The sequence below is a fragment of the Pholcus phalangioides genome, unplaced genomic scaffold (assembly GCF_987345545.1).
Source record: "Pholcus phalangioides strain wild (caught in Gottingen) unplaced genomic scaffold, Ppha-v1.0 ptg000001l_1, whole genome shotgun sequence".
Taxonomy (NCBI): Eukaryota; Metazoa; Arthropoda; class Arachnida; order Araneae; family Pholcidae; genus Pholcus; species Pholcus phalangioides.
The window spans coordinates 10,976,662-10,992,599 of NW_028301594.1; the positions used below are offsets into that span (position 1 = coordinate 10,976,662).

At 38.3% G+C, this 15,938-nt stretch overlaps 1 protein-coding gene across 1 annotated transcript; it reads left to right on the forward strand.

Annotated features, from left to right (window-relative positions):
- Window positions 1-6,084: 6,084 nt before the first annotated feature.
- On the forward strand, window positions 6,085-11,938 carry LOC149089860 (protein phosphatase 1 regulatory subunit 3C-like). Its single transcript, XM_089252507.1, has 2 exons — window positions 6,085-6,523; window positions 8,653-11,938. The coding sequence occupies exons 1-2, from the start codon at window positions 6,172-6,174 to the stop codon at window positions 9,375-9,377; spliced, it is 1,077 nt and encodes a 358-aa protein (XP_089108633.1). The 5' UTR covers window positions 6,085-6,171; the 3' UTR covers window positions 9,378-11,938.
- Window positions 11,939-15,938: the final 4,000 nt, after the last annotated feature.

The window sequence follows — 15,938 nt, forward strand, 5'->3', positions numbered from 1 at the left end:
AACTTTGATCTTGTTCCGGATCTCCGACGACGATGTTTGCTGGATAGGACAACAAAACTCAATACTGACTGTGATCTTCACATTGCAGAAGTTCACTCAATCAAACTCATCGAAGGTGACACCATCTACCACAGCCTTCTCAGCAAGTTTCCCGACATCATCAAACCACCACAACCAGGACAACCTGTGAAACACTCTGTCGTGCATCATATTGAGACTGTTGGTCCACCTGTGCATGCCAAACCAAGACGTCTAGCTCCTGATCGATTGAAAATCGTGAAGCAAGAATTTCAGCAGATGCTTGACCTCGGCCATTTACGACCATCTAACAGCTGCTATGCATCACCTCTGCACTTGGTCCCGAAAAAGGACAGTGATGAATGGCGTCCAGTTGGTGATTACCGAGCTTTAAATGCACAGACTGTGAAAGACCGGTACAGTGTTCCAATTGTTCTGGACTTTACATCTGAATTGCATGGTAGTAAAATCTTTTCCCATATAGATCTCATTAGGGCCTATCATCAGATTCCTATACATCCGGAAGATGTCCATAAAAGTGCTATTATCACACCGTTTGGGTTATTCGAGAGCACTCGAATGCAATTTGGCCTTTGCAACGCTGCAGCCACATTCCAAAGGTTTATTGACGAGGTCACTCGTGGACTTCCATTTGTATATGCCTTTGTTGATGACATACTGGTAGCCTCGAAATCACCAGAAGAGCACATCGAACATCTAAGGTTGTTATTCGAACGTCTGCAAATATATGGCCTCAGCATCAAGCCCTCTAAATGTGTATTTGGTGTTTCATCAATTGAATTTTTGGGTTACCAAGTTTCTGGATCTGGCATCGAGCCTTTAACAGATCGTGTTGATTGCATCCTGAACTTTCCTAAGCCAAACACCATCACTCAATTACGACGTTTTCTTGGTCTCTTCAACTTTTATCGTCGTTTTGTGCCCAGAGCTGCACACATCTTAACACCTCTACACAAGTTTTTGGAGGGAATAAAAAACAAAAAGAAATCCAAAAGAGCTACTCAAACCAAGCCAGCTGATATCCTTCAGTGGACTGATCCAGCCGAGCAAGCATTCATCGATGCGAAGCAAGCTTTAGCGGGTGCAACATTACTTCACCATCCAATTCCTGGTGCCAAGCTAAGTCTATGGGTTGACGCCAGTGATTTAGCAGTCGGTGGTTCGCTAATGCAATCAAATGGAAAAGGATGGGAACCCATTGCATTCCTGTCCATGAAACTGACAAAGAGTCAACAGAAGTTCTCCACTTACGACCGAGAACTGTTAGCAATGTACACTGCTGTCAAAAGATTCCGGCACATGCTAGACGGCCGTGAGTTCATAATTTTCACCGATCAGAAACCTCTCGTCTTCGCCTTCAAGCAAAATCCTGATAAATGCAGCCCACGTCAATGGCGACACCTCGACTTCATCTCGCAATTCAGCACTGATGTTCGTCATACTAAAGGTGCAGATAATGTGGTAGCTGACGCTCTTTCAAGAATAGAAATCAACTCGATTTCCAAATCACCATTCCTGGATTTTGACCTTTTTGCAACTGCTCAACGAGAGGATCCTGAATTAAAACAGTTACAGCAAGACAACTCTAATTCACTGACTTTCAAGTCAATGCCAAGTCCATTTACCGCAACAGAACTGGTGTGTGATGTGTCTACAGGCTCACCAAGACCATTTGTTCCAGCGAGCTTCCGCAAGACTATTTTTCATCATTTCCACAATCTTGCTCATGCAGGTGTAACATCATCTACTCAGCTAATATCTGCAAGATACGTTTGGCCTAACATGAGAAGGAACATCAAAGATTGGGTAAAGTGTTGCAATGAGTGCCAACGCTCAAAGGTTCATAAGCATACCAAAACACCTTTAGGCACCTTTGCAACACCCGATGCAAGATTTTCTCATATTCATATCGATCTGGTTGGACCTCTGCCTCCTTCAGAAGGAAAGACGTACTGCTTAACAGTAATTGATCGCTACACCAGATGGCCGGAAGTCATACCTGTAGCAGACATCACAGCAGACACAGTTTGTCGTGCCTTGTTCGAATGGTTGGATTTGCCGTTATGGATGCCCATCAACCATAACAACCGATCAAGGACGGCAGTTCGAATCATCACTCTTCAGAGAACTGATCAACCTGCTTGGCACTAGCAGGATTCGTACCACTGCTTACCATCCACAGGCCAATGGCATGGTCGAACGGTTCCACCGTGTCTTAAAAAGCTCATTGAAGGCACATGAGAATCCAAAGTGGACCGTCACATTGCCAGCCATCTTACTTGGTCTCAGGGCAGCCGTCAAGCCAGATATCAAAGCCTCTAGTGCCGAGTTAGTTTTTGGTACATCTTTGAGATTACCTGCAGATCTCTGCACGGATACACCCGGTCAGCTCTCATCAACATACACATACGTACAACAGCTCAGAGAGCGTATGAATAGTATCAAACCATGCAAAACATCACCTCATGGTCAATCCAAAATTTATGTGCATCCTCAACTGCAAACTTGCTCACATGTGTTTCTTCGAATTGACAAGATCACACCACCTTTGACACAACCATATACTGGACCCCATGAAGTGATTTCTCGTAATGAAAAAAATATCACTTTAAATGTAAATGGGAGAAAGACCTGTGTTTCACTTGACAGAGTGAAACCCGCATTTATCTTTAACGATGTCTGTGTGGAACTTGACAAAAACAAGCTCGAAGAAAAGAAAAATGACACTGTGCCAGTACAACCATATGTCACTAGGTCTGGCAGAAAAGTCAAATTCAGTCCTAGGCTGATAACCGAAATTAATTTTGTTTCGAATTGTGCATCATAATATTTTTTTGCATCTTGTATTTCATGCATCTCATTTATATTATGCATCCGATATATATTTTGTACAGCTTATTGAATTTTCTGCATTTAATTGTACATTTTGCATCATATTTTTTTTAAGTGTATACTTATTGCACATGATTTCCTGCATCATTGTATTATGTCTTGCACATCTATTATTCTGCATCTTATGAATAATTTTTTGTATCACATTTTCATTTTGTATCTCATTTATCGTTCTCTCACCATGTTCCTTCACTGGGGGGAAACTCATGTGGTGAGATTCGATTTGTATTTTATCTCACAGATGGCGGCACTTGTAAAGCCGACGCCATTGGATTGTCGCGCGGGAAATCGCAAGAGAAGCGATCGAACCATCAAGAGCTTAACATGTCGCTCCGTAGATTTTTTATTTCGTCTTATGTTTCGTGTTGTAAATAAATAATTATTTTAAGAAATTAATCAATTATCCTGATCCATCATTTTATCCAAATCACGCAACCTCATAACCCAAAAAATGCATGGCCTAACATGAAACGCAATCGCGTTAGCGCGTTTCTAAACGGCCGCTCCGCAAACGGTAAAACGGCATTCCTGTTGAAATTTATCGGGAGAAAACGAACTCTATGATATGCAAATGTAACTTGGTGAAGAAGAAACCGTATGCAAAATTTCAGTTATTAAATTTTAGATTTTCTTTCCAAAAATAAAATTTATTATTTTTATTTTTTCTAAATTTCTCAAATTATGGTAAACATGCTAATCGTTCGAAACATGCGACCAAACTGCTCGTACCTCATGGCAGGGAAAATTAAAACATCTCGCTCATAACCATGTCCTAAGGCTGTAGACGACTATTTTGTGCTAGAGCTCTATGTGTCCAAATTTTTTTTCTTTCCTTTTTTTTGGGGGGGATAAAATTCTTTGCTTCAGATCTTTATAAAGTTTTTGAAATGACCTGCTGATCCATGACCTGGATAAAAAGGAGCTGAATTCGGGAGCGAAAACTTTACTCTGGTGAAAAATCTAATTTCCGAACTGTAAAACACTTCGGGGAAATGAATCGCTTTGCGACCGCAGACTTCTGAAGTATAATTCCCTCGATTTGCGTGCTGGAGATGCTTTTCGTCGGCTTCCGTCATAAGCGGATACTGGCTCCTCGAACGGGAAGGTGGTGTGTGAACAGAGCTGCATTTTAATGCCCCCTTTTAATGTGGAAGGGAAGGTTTAAGAATAAAATTTGCGCCGCCTCTTGTCCGCCCTCCCCCCCCCCCCCACAAGTGCAACTAAATTTAGTTTCGGCCCTGGGTGTGAATCACCGAATATTTGCGATTTTAGAATAGAATTTGCGCCTCCTCTTGTCCGCCCCCCCCCAAGTGCAACTAAATTTAGTTGCGGCCCTGGGTGGGGGACCACCATGGTCCCCCACATCCTGTAACAAGGCCCACAATTGGCATGTTTGGTGGGCTCCACAGGCCAGATTTCTCAAGCTCCCCCCACCAGAGTGAATTTTTTATATCGTGGGGAGAAAAAGGGGGAGTGAGATGAGTGTGTGTGTGTGTGTTTTCCACGCGGCCCCGAGCTGGAGGTCTGTCAACACCCCCCCCCCCCAATATAATCATACAACATTCTTTCACTGAACGGTGAGGAGCAATCGCTCCCATGCGCCCCCCCCCCCCATCAGTGTATGCACCTTTGGCTTGCTTGTTCGTAAATCGAAGTTTTCTCAAACCAAGCCGTTTGTAAACCGAGGGTTGACTGTAATTGGTTTCTTCGAAGACAATTAGAGATCATTCGAGTATTACGTCAACGTCGATGGGGTTTCCGATTTGCTGACTTTTGATGACAAGGGGGGAGGGTTTTGGATGATGCTTACGTCATCAACCACCCTTTATGAGGATATGAAATATTCTTAATGGTATCTTATTCGGGGCCCCAAAAACGGAAAAAAAACTTTCGATAGTTATTGGGCACCTGAACTAACATTCTCCCTATTGATAAGTCCCCTATAGAGCCACTTTAGTTATCTCCAAATGTTTCATGGATCCTTTAAGTGCTCAAGAAATGTGCCCGGGCCGCTTAGGTGCTCTGGAACTGTGCCACGTATCTCAAGTGATCCTTAATTATGTCACGGATCACTTGATCATTAGTAATCTGAGAATGTTCCGGGGTATTTGAGTGATGTAGAACAGCACTGAGGGACGCTTAAGTGCTCTTAAAACTGTGCCACATGTCATTAAAGGGATCTCTAAATGTGCCACGGATCGTTTAAGTGTTCTGGAACCGTGTCCCGGGTCATTTAAGTGTTCTGGAACCGTGTCCCGGGTCATTTAAGTGATTTTTGAATGTGAAAGGGATCTTTGAGACCTACTCCAGTGATCTGAAAATGTGCCACGGGCCACTTAAATACTCTGGAATTGTGCCGCTTAGTTCATTTTCACAAAATTAGGTTTGAGGTGGCGGGCCACATCCTTCAGGGCCACATTTGGTCTGCGGGTCGAGGGTGTACCATATATGGCTTAAAGGGTGAGGCGTAATGAATTTCTTAGAGAAATTTTGAAGTTCTTTACCTTCAAATAGCATTGAAATTAACAGAAATTGTTTATAATAAAGGTATTTTCTTTCGAAATTTTAATTGGAACCGTGTTAAAAAACTGATTAAATTGGAACCGTTTTAAAAAAAAAATCTTCTTCTGAGGGGCGAGGTGCACGAGCGCCCTTTGCCCCCCTCCCGCGTACGTTTCTGATCCCAGCAATATGCGTTAGGAAGTAGGGGGCAGTGCTGACGAAAATTGCTGACAGGGAGGGATAGGTCAGTTTTGCTGACTTTTACTGACGGGGGGAGGGGGTCAAAAATGGCTAAAGATTTGCTGACATAATAATTGAATGGCCCCTTAGCAAATTTTTCAGTGGCTATTGACAATTTTGGTGAAAATTACCAATGTCCCGTTTTCGCGCTCCAATTTTATCCGATAAAATATGGTCACCCATTGTCTCTATTATATTTTCATAAAAGAATGTTTGCATGCAGATGATTGATATTGATTTTTCAAAAAGAAGGATTTTTTTTTCAAACACTTCTAATCATTAATGTATGTATCCATTAATTAATCTCATTAATAGGATTTGTCGTTTCTATCGCCCTCTACAGGAGAATTCATCTCGAAGAAGGCGAACTGAGGTTGCTAACGGTTCTGGCAACAAAATTGCAATGTCAGTTTAAAGGTCGATGACAACAACAACACCACACGGCGGTATAAACAAAAAGAGCTCGGACGACCGCTAGACGTCCTAGCGCCGGAGAAAATGGCCTTAAAGACTCCCAATGCCTTAAATTTCAAAGGATCGATCCTAAAGAGAAGGTGCTGGCAGCAAAGCAGCCGCAAGCAGCACAGTTTCTCCCTGGATGTGCCGAAAAACCTGTACGATGCCGACTTGGTCAAAGATCTGGCCGATATCTTCGAATCGACCCCCTTGAGGAACAGGGAAGAGGACAGATTCTTCTTGTATTTGCCTCGAAATCTCTCTTATTGCGAAGTCTGTTCGGATGTCATCAGGGACCACGTCCAGAAGAAAGTCAGGCTCCTCAGCAATCGGCTCTGTCAGTTCGATGACGTTCCTCCGACTCCGATCGATGGACAGTTCCCCTGCGAATTCGGTAACATCAAATTAACTACTTTTTTTTTTTTGCAAAGTAATTTCCAATGACTAGATTCATGAGTGTTTTGTACTCCTTGCGAGATTTATTATTTTTTCGCCTGGGGGATGCACAAATCTTGCCGCCCTTTTTCTATTCTAGTGCACTTCTCTGGACTCCTCAAATTTGCCGGAACAGGGCTCTGTAAACACGCTCCTGTATCAGAATCACTCTTTTGATCATTCCCTGACTTAGTCCCTCCCCGTCTAGGTTATTCTTTTGGTCACGGCCGCAACTAGGGGGGGGGGGAGCAGGCGGGTCTGGTGCCCCGGGCGCCAAACCAGAGGGAGCGCAAATTTCAACCTTACTTAAAGGGCGCCAAAATGTGTACTTGCCGAGGATGACCAAGTATCTAGTTGTGGTTGCCTGTTTTTTCGGTCATTCCTATGCTTACACATTTTCTAGGTCATTCTTTTGGTCTCCCACTCCCTCCAGGTTATTCTTTTGGTCATTCCCATGCTTTCACACTCTTTAGATTACGCTTTTGGTTGCCAATGACTTTGTCCATTGCTCTCTATAGGTCACTCTTTTAGTCATCCACATGCTTGCATACTCTTTTGTCATCCACATACTTGCATACACTCTAGATCACTATTATGCTTTAACACTTTCTTGGTTACTCATGCTTTAACACTTTCTTGGTTACTCATGCTTTAACACTTTCTTGGTCACTCTTATGCTTTAACTTTCTTGGTCACTCTTATGCTTTAACACTTTCTTGGTCACTCTTATGCTTTAACATTCTTACTTTTGGTCATTCTCATGCCTATGCACTCTCTAGGTCACTCATATGCTTGCAAACCCTGTGGGTCACTCTTTGGGGTACATGTGCTTGCAGACCCTCTTATGGGGTACATGTGCTTGCAGACCAATTGGTTATTCACTGATTCCCTTGCTCTCTAGACAGAGGCAGATTTATAGCTTTTTCCGCTTTCTCCCATTTCATTAATTGGTCACTCATCACTGGACTTTAGCCCAGGGCAGCAAATTTAGGGGGGGGCAGAAAATTTGACTAATGAGTGGCAGAGAAAATTAGTAGAATGGGAGAAGGGTGGCAAAATTTGCATAGCCAACCATAGATCCGCCTCTGTTCAGAGAGCAAGGGACTAGGTCAGTGAGTGAACAAACAAGTCACCTAGAGAATTTTCAAGCATGTGAAGGATCAAAATAGTGACATAGAGAGCAAGGGGAACCAGTTTAATGAATGATCAAAAATGCAACCCAGAACATATGCAAGCATGTGAATGATAAAGAGTGACTTAGAAATCGAGCAAGGGACCAGGTCAATTAGTGGCCAAAAGAGTGACCTAGAGAGTGTGTGAGCATGGGACTGACCAAAAGAGTGACCTAGAGTATATGCGAACATGTGAATAACCAAAAGAATGACCTAGATTTGTGAGCAACCATGTGAATGGCATAAAGAGTGACCTAGTGAGAGTGCAAGCATGGGAGTAACCAAAATAGTACGCAAGCATGTGTGCATGTAGTAGGGCAGTAGGTTTGAGAAATAAATGGTCAAAAAAATTAGACTAGAATGAAAGGCAGCAAAATTTGTGTAGCCCACAGGCGGCAAAATTGCAAATCTGCCTCTGTATATTTGGAGCCTCATGGTCCCTGCCCCCCACATCCTCCAAGCAGGGCCTTAAGGCTGAGATACAAAAACAAAAATGGTAAGAATTATCTGACTTCAGCCCTATGGGCTCATTGCATTAAAACAGTCATTGCCAGGATACAGAACAAAATAGTTATTATGGTCAGTAAAAATTATATTGCTTGTCAAATCACAGCTGTTATCAAATTACATGTATCACTAATATGGGAAAGGAGTTATGGCCGTTTTTTAGGTTTGTGCCATAGATGGATACAATCTAAAATCCTATGTGTTGGCTTAGAAAATAAGAGCTAAGAAATTTTTTTTCTCATGAGAGGGCTGGTAGGACAAATAAATTTAAAAGACTTCGTTCGAAATGCTTATCTTCTTGTAGAATCATTTGAAGTTTCGAAAAATATATGCTCATGAATATTTAGCTATTAATATCTTTCTTTCCTTCCTAATCAATACTTATTTCTGTATTCTTCCTTACCAACAGATGAAAACTATGATAATGTTGGCGGACTTTGGGCAAAAAGCCCCGTTCCAAGCAACATTTGCAGTCCTACATCCTCGAAGGCACATCCAATCCTGAAGAAGAAAAGGGCCATCTCCTTCCCAGCCCCTAAACGAGAAGGTAAAAAAGTTGTGCGATTTGCAGATGCTTTAGGTCTTGAGCTGGAATCTATACGTTATTTAGTGAAAAAAGATCTACAAGAGGTCATACCCATGCCATCTTACCAAAATATTTCTGAAGGTGCAATTGTCCGTTCTGGAGGAAAGAAGATCCAACTGTTTCCAGCTTTTCTGGCACCATCTTTGAGCGCTCGATTTATGGAGCGTCTCAGAAAACTCAAAGTCAGCCTCCACAGTGTGAGCACTGCAGATAGTACGGTTTATGGTATAGTGAGCGTGGTGAATCTGACATTTCATAAGACGGTGTTCGTAAGATATACAGCTAATGCTTGGGCTAGTCATCACGATGAACTTGCGATCTATCTTGAAGGATCTAGTGATCATGACACAGATAAATTTTCATTTACACTTTTTTGTAATCCCTCAGACTTATGCACCAAAGGCCATTCATTACTATTTGCTGTTTGTTACAAGACAGCTGAAGGCGATATATTTTGGGACAATAACGATGGCAAAAACTACTGTATAAAATGTGAAGTGAAAGAGCTTCCGGCTGTGGGGAGTCATAGCTGGGTACATTTCCTGTGATTATTCGAATAACAATGAGCTGAATATCTTTTTTACACACTGCGGTTTATACACAAAAACGACAGCTATTCAAAATTTTAGACTTTTAAGATTGCTTCATCATCAGAGCAAACTTCATTGAAGTGTTTCATGGTAGATGTTATTATTGTTATACATTTATATAGATGTCGTTTTGCATGATAATATTCAAAATCTCTAAACCCCAGAGTATCAACAATACACACATCTTTATGGACACATTTTTATACCTAGATATTTATTAATTCACATTTTGTTCCTTCGTGGGTAAATTGTCCCACAACAACAGCAAGGCACTTGTAAATCTAGGAAGAACATATTTATATACAGTCGAACCCGATTTAATGCTAAATTCTGTCATTATAATAAATTACAGTTGAACCCACTTAAATCACTATACCGTATTCCCCTGCGTTATAGCTTGGGGGACACCAGATTTTTGAATGTTGGAGTCTGGTCCATTCCCAGCATGCTGGGAAGAGCAAGGTCTAATTAAAATCACAGGGCACATTTAAAAACCTATATCAATTTACGTTAAATACTGAAAAAATAAGGGAATAAGAATAAAATAGCTTTTCCCTGTGTAGCAAACGAGTGGTTCAGGAATTTGATAATGAAAATTAAGCATTTACTAATTTTCACTTTAGTTATCATCGACCTACTATTTAGTTATCATTAATCTACACTAGAAAAATATGCATAATATCCAACATTCTCTTAATAAATCTAAATTTCTGATAGCAAAAGCAAACATAAATTACTATCTGAACTCACTAGTTAGTAAAACAAAAATTAGACTAAAATGTAGAGAGCAGCCAAAATTTAAATCTACCAATATAATCTATTAGAGTTTTCAGATATCTAAGAATTATCTGGAATCTGTGACAAATTTTCCAGCATGCTGGTCTCTTGCTGTTTTCTGGCTAATGTGGAGAAATATGGCACATGAAAGATTTCTTCACTGAACATTTCTTGTGCAGTGATTTCAAACTAGTTCGCATTAAATCAGCAAGAGTTTACTCATTACCTTTAGGTTTAGATATCATGTTCTTGAGAATGACATATTAATTCATTTGTACTCTATTTCATTCATGATTGTGGTGTTTGTTCTTGCAAGAGGGGAGAAGTGCATTGCATAGGCCAAAACAATTTTGTTTCAACAATTTGTGAATGAAGAAAAATAATTGCTTCCACAGTTTTTTATGGATTGTTCATACATTAGGAGATTATCTGTCTAATTTCTATGAAACAGATCAACTCAACTCGCAACATTCTCTAATATCAAATCTTTTCCATCATGGAAGAAGTAACATCCTTAAAAAACCAATCAGGCTAATAATCATGCCCAAAGGTATTTATGTTTAGAATTTCACTTCATTCATGTTTATGCTGATCTGGATTTTTCTTTTTACTAAAAAAACTTGTAATGTTATGCCACTGACCTGACCAGTATTTGTTTAGTTTTAAAGGAGATAAGCTGATATAGTATTAATTTGGAGATATAATTCTATATTGGCTTATCTTAAATAAATTATGAGATTAAGCTTGAAGAACAAATGTTTGCTCTTTTGAATCTATATGAATACAAATTTATCAAGACATTTTTTGCGACATTTTATAAATGTTATCCCATTAGTCCTCCCCTTTTGCTATTAGATTTTGCTTTAAGTTATAGAAAAGATTGCGGAATTTCCCACACAAAGTGTTAAAATTTTTACATGCTTTCATATTCTATGTTTGTTCAGTCCGGAAAAAACACTACTTTTCCTAGTCATTTTAAAATCAATGGATACGATTTATATACAAAAATATTGTAGACAAAAATATGCGTTTGATTCTGAGAAACTTTTTGATGAATAAACTGAATGACGTGCATTTATTGTTATGACACTCTATTTGTATACATGAAACAGATAGAAAGCCTGTTTTTAATATTTATATTATACAAGTCATATCTGCCTACTTTTGATGGGGCCATGAGCTTTATTAAATGAATGAGATTGCCTGCAAAAAAAAGACAGATAAAGACCATGTACAGGCAGTACCCAACTAGATACTTCGTCGGCCGGGACAAGCATGTATTTTGGCGCCCTGTGTAATGTAGAAAGTTAAGAGTAGTTGAAAGTTAAATTTGGCATCACCTCTGGACCAGTGCCTGGAGCACCAGGACCCCCCCCCCCAGTTGTGGGCCCCCAGTGTTCAGGTCCAATACAGTTTTGGCAGAAATAAGATCTGATAACTTTTACAGCTGATGTGTGATTGAATGATTCAAGTAAAATATCACCACCTGTGAGCAGTGGCGATTTGAAAATTTACATGAATTACATTTGAATTTAAGCATTGTCACTTGTGACTAATCTGCAATAAATTTTCACGAGTTTCTGCAAGGGGTTATATTCCATGATGCTCAAACCCTTAATGTTGCCTTATCCAAATAAAGTAACACTAGTCAATTTGTACTCATGTGCCTGTCCTATAACATTTGTTTTTATGTCATTTATTGTAGTCTACTGAATAAATATAGCAGGTTACTTATGTCATTTAAAATTATTCTTTGTTGATTTCTTGTTATTTCTGGTGAGTGACTGACTTAACTAAACTTTTACATCGTTACCTATCCTGAGGAGGTTGTATGATAGCTTGAGAGCTGCCCAGGGTAGTATATGAAGAAAAAAAGACGTGCATGTTAGTGTATAGAAGTAGAAGGAAAAATAAGTTGAATCCAAATAAAATGCTGTCTAGTCATGATGTCACATTTGTTCCAGTTTCAATACTCTGGTGGTGAGATGCTCGTCTTCCACTATGAAGGTTACCATCAAGGTCCATGGGTTTGAATCCAGGCATAGAATGTCAGAGAAGCCAGTTCTTAACCTACAGAACCTGGGGTGACCACTGATGGAGTCTTCATTTCCCACTGAACTCCCCTGGCTGGAAATTGCCGTATGGTGATATATGACCGGAGTTAGTGTGCGGTAAATTAGTCTCAATACTCTGCAGAAAGCCATACATATTAATGTGATGGTGGATCATTTAACCAATTCCATAATTTATTTTATAATCATATTTGCCATTCACAAAATGTATGACCAACAGAACTGATCTGAATCATAAGAGGATATAGGCTCTTTGAATGGTAGAAAGGAAGATCACAGTGGATGTGTATGCTGACTGACTGGCAATCACCCCCCCCCCCACCTTCACTTCATCTCCGTTTTATTCACCTATGATCTACATTCAATGCTTTTCAGTTCCTACAATCATTTCACATGAAATAAGAATCATTGGCGACAGTGAAATTAATCTGACAAATATATCGACGTTAGAAAGTTTATTTACATATATGAATTTCCATCACATTCATTTAGGTTTAGTAAATTTTTTCAATAACAAACTAGTCGAATCCCATTTTAACGAATACAGTTATAACAAAAATATTGTTTTAATGAAAATTTTTCTAATCCCCCATAGATAAGTTTACGTAGAAACAATGCTAAAACCTGGAATTCCTTTATAAAGAAATTTCATTATAATGAAGTGATTTCTCCGGTCTCTTGGAGTTCATTAAAACGAGATTCAACTGTACTAAGATTAAATTAAAGAGCAAATTTTGTACCTTATATCCTATGTAACGCCTCATCAATAAAGATCGCCCTTGACACAGATTTCTGGGACCATATGGCATTAGAAACAGGATGAGTTAGAGGTTAACTATTAAGTAACTGCTCAAAATAAAAATTTGAGCAGAACCTTGTTTATTATATTGTAAACAAGCAGAGTAAAATATTGTAAAAATTTCAGGTAGACCTGTAAAAAAATACATGAAATAATTTAATTCCCACTCTGCAATCGGCACAGTTGAATGGCTCCGAAGAAGAACATGATGCTTTTTTAAAAATTTGAAGCAAAATTCCTGATTCTGGAATATACAGCTTAAATCCTCAAACAGGCTGTCCCAAATTGTTTGCACATCAGATATCTCTGCAACCATTGACTTCAGAACATTTGCAAAAAGTTTTTAAATTATGTGCGATTACTCTAAAGTGTTATAAATTTTGCAAATTTATTTATATACATAAAAAATAGAAAAATCAGCTTTTTATGTAGACTCTAAGTGCTAAAACTTCCAATTAGTGAAAAGTAAATCCTGCTCTGAGAGAAGTCATTTACAAAAAATTGTGTATTTCTAAATGCAATATTCATAAAAATATTTGACTTTGAAGTTTTCAGCATTTTTCACAAATAATTGAGAGTGGGGTTCACAAATTGTGAAGCGTAAAGTAAATTCAATGTTGTAAAAATTTTGTGATTGTCAAAAAATTGAATAGGTATTTATTATGAATAAAAAAATAAAAATTGGTTGAGTTCATTCTATTCATGTATAGTCCCTGTGGCAACTTTTGAGCCAATAAAAACTTGCCAACACAGTGCTTTTATATATTTAATATCTCAATAAATATTGCATTCAAAAATATTAATTCTTTTTTTTTTCTGCAAATGACTTTTGAGAGTGGGATCTGCACTTTGTTAATTGGAGCTTTCAGCACACATGGACTGTATAAAAACTAATTTAAAAATTTATATTTACACTACGACCTTTCAGTCACATTTTAAGATTTCAAGTAACTGCACGTTATTTTTTGACTTTTTGTAATTAAAAGTATGTTACTAAAGTTAAACGGTTGCAGAGATATCTGCTGTGCAAACAATTTGGGACAGCCTGCATAACAATACCCCTCTACAGCAATAATTATTTATACAACAATGTTTTTAACTTACTATCTCAGCCTGATGCACTTTTCATAGTGTTAATACATTAAAATCTCTCTTTTGCGGACACAGACAGGACAAAAAATTGACCATAAAACAAGGGTGACCATTAATCAGGCGTTTGAAATGCATACAAAATTTATGCAAGGCTAAATTATTATTTGGCTATAAAAGAGGGAGTACCGCATCCCAGAGGTGTCCGTTAAGAGGGGTTTTACTGTATATTCTATCTATAACTCCTTTATAACAGTATGTTTCTGCAGTCCCTTGAGTATCATTATATAGACGTTTCATTGTACAGCATGATTACCTTATTTCCTCTGAGCTATTTATGAGATGGCTGACCCACAAGCAATCCATCAGGTATGCATGCTAATATAATGCTTCAGGTCACCAAATTTCCCCTCAAACTAATATGACATAAATTTATGGCCATAAATTTTAATGCCACAGAATATGTATTCCAATGAAAAAAATTTGGGGAAATTTTCAATTCATTGAGCAATGTGTTTTTGAATAACAAATATGTTTATTAACTTTCTGAATGATAAATATGTTTGTAGAACACCATTTCACTAAGATACGTTTCTTAAAACAAAAAGTTCACAGATAAAATTACTTCGTAAAAAATTTTATGGAACAACAAAAACATTTACAAAGAAGATTTCACCAACTTTGTGATGAAACTATATCTTTACTAAACAAATGCAACAGAAATTATTAAAATAACATATATTTTGTGTTTCATTTACTCATTCAACTGTCAATATGATAAATTTATATGTGATGCTGGCAGTGGAAAAATAGTAACTGTGCTTCATCTGGTTTTTATTTTTTTCAAATTTCTCGATTCAAATTAATTTACTATATCAAGTCTAGTTGACGTAATGTGATCGATCATTATAATTAGTGTAATTAGCAATGATAATATTTTAATATTAGTGCATCTAGTTGGTGTATAACATGTTTTGAAAAGACATTTCATATTTGAAAGTAAAAATCAAACATTTAATGGTGAAAGTAACTTGTAAATTTTTAGCATTCAATCATTAATTTTAGCTGCTTATTCACTGATTCAAAGAAATTCCTTCTTCAGTTAAGTCAGTTAAGTAATGATAGCTATTGCAAAGAAAGATAAATTTACAATAGGATGTGAGAGGATGAGAGAAGGAACAAATGCTTGTAATGTAATTTCCTTCTTGTTCTTTTATGCTCAGACAAACAATCACCGCTCTCAACACTGATCTTGTTTTCAAAGATATTTCAGTGATTTTAGGATGATTTTGTAGTGATGATTTCAAATCTGGCGCTAGTTTTGTCAGATTGGCTCTAGTTTTTGAGATAAAGTGAAAATTAAGTTTCAATAAGCGATGTACAAATCACATTGAAATCATGTGATGTAAATAAATACATGACATGAATGTCGCTCTCCACTTGTTAATACAAGATATACAGAAGACTGGATGTTGTGAAGATGTTTATTATTTGAGATGTTAATTTTTTAAGGAAGGGAAAAAACTCATCTCTGCCTCTACCGGGAGTCGAACTTGGGTCCCTCGATTGCCGGACGAGTGCTCTGACCACTAAGCTACAGAGGAGATAGAGATTTTCCTTCGCTAGAGCGTAATATATGCCGAACGGAACCATGAGCTATTAGCTGATCGATTTCACCGTCCATTGCACGGTTCCGTTTGGCATATATTTACGCTCTAGCGAAGGAAAATCTCTATCTCCTCTGTAGCTTAGTGGTCAGAGCACTCGTCCGGCAATCGAGGG

What these genes read in the sequence shown, in the direction of transcription:
- LOC149089860 (XM_089252507.1), top strand. Translation starts at nt 6,172, where the DNA reads ATGGCCTTAAAGACTCCCAATGCCTTAAATTTCAAAGGATCGATCCTA. An exon ending in ACAGTTCCCCTGCGAATTCG is followed by an intron (nt 6,524 to 8,652) that starts GTAACATCAAAT and finishes CCTTACCAACAG; the next exon opens with ATGAAAACTATGATAATGTT.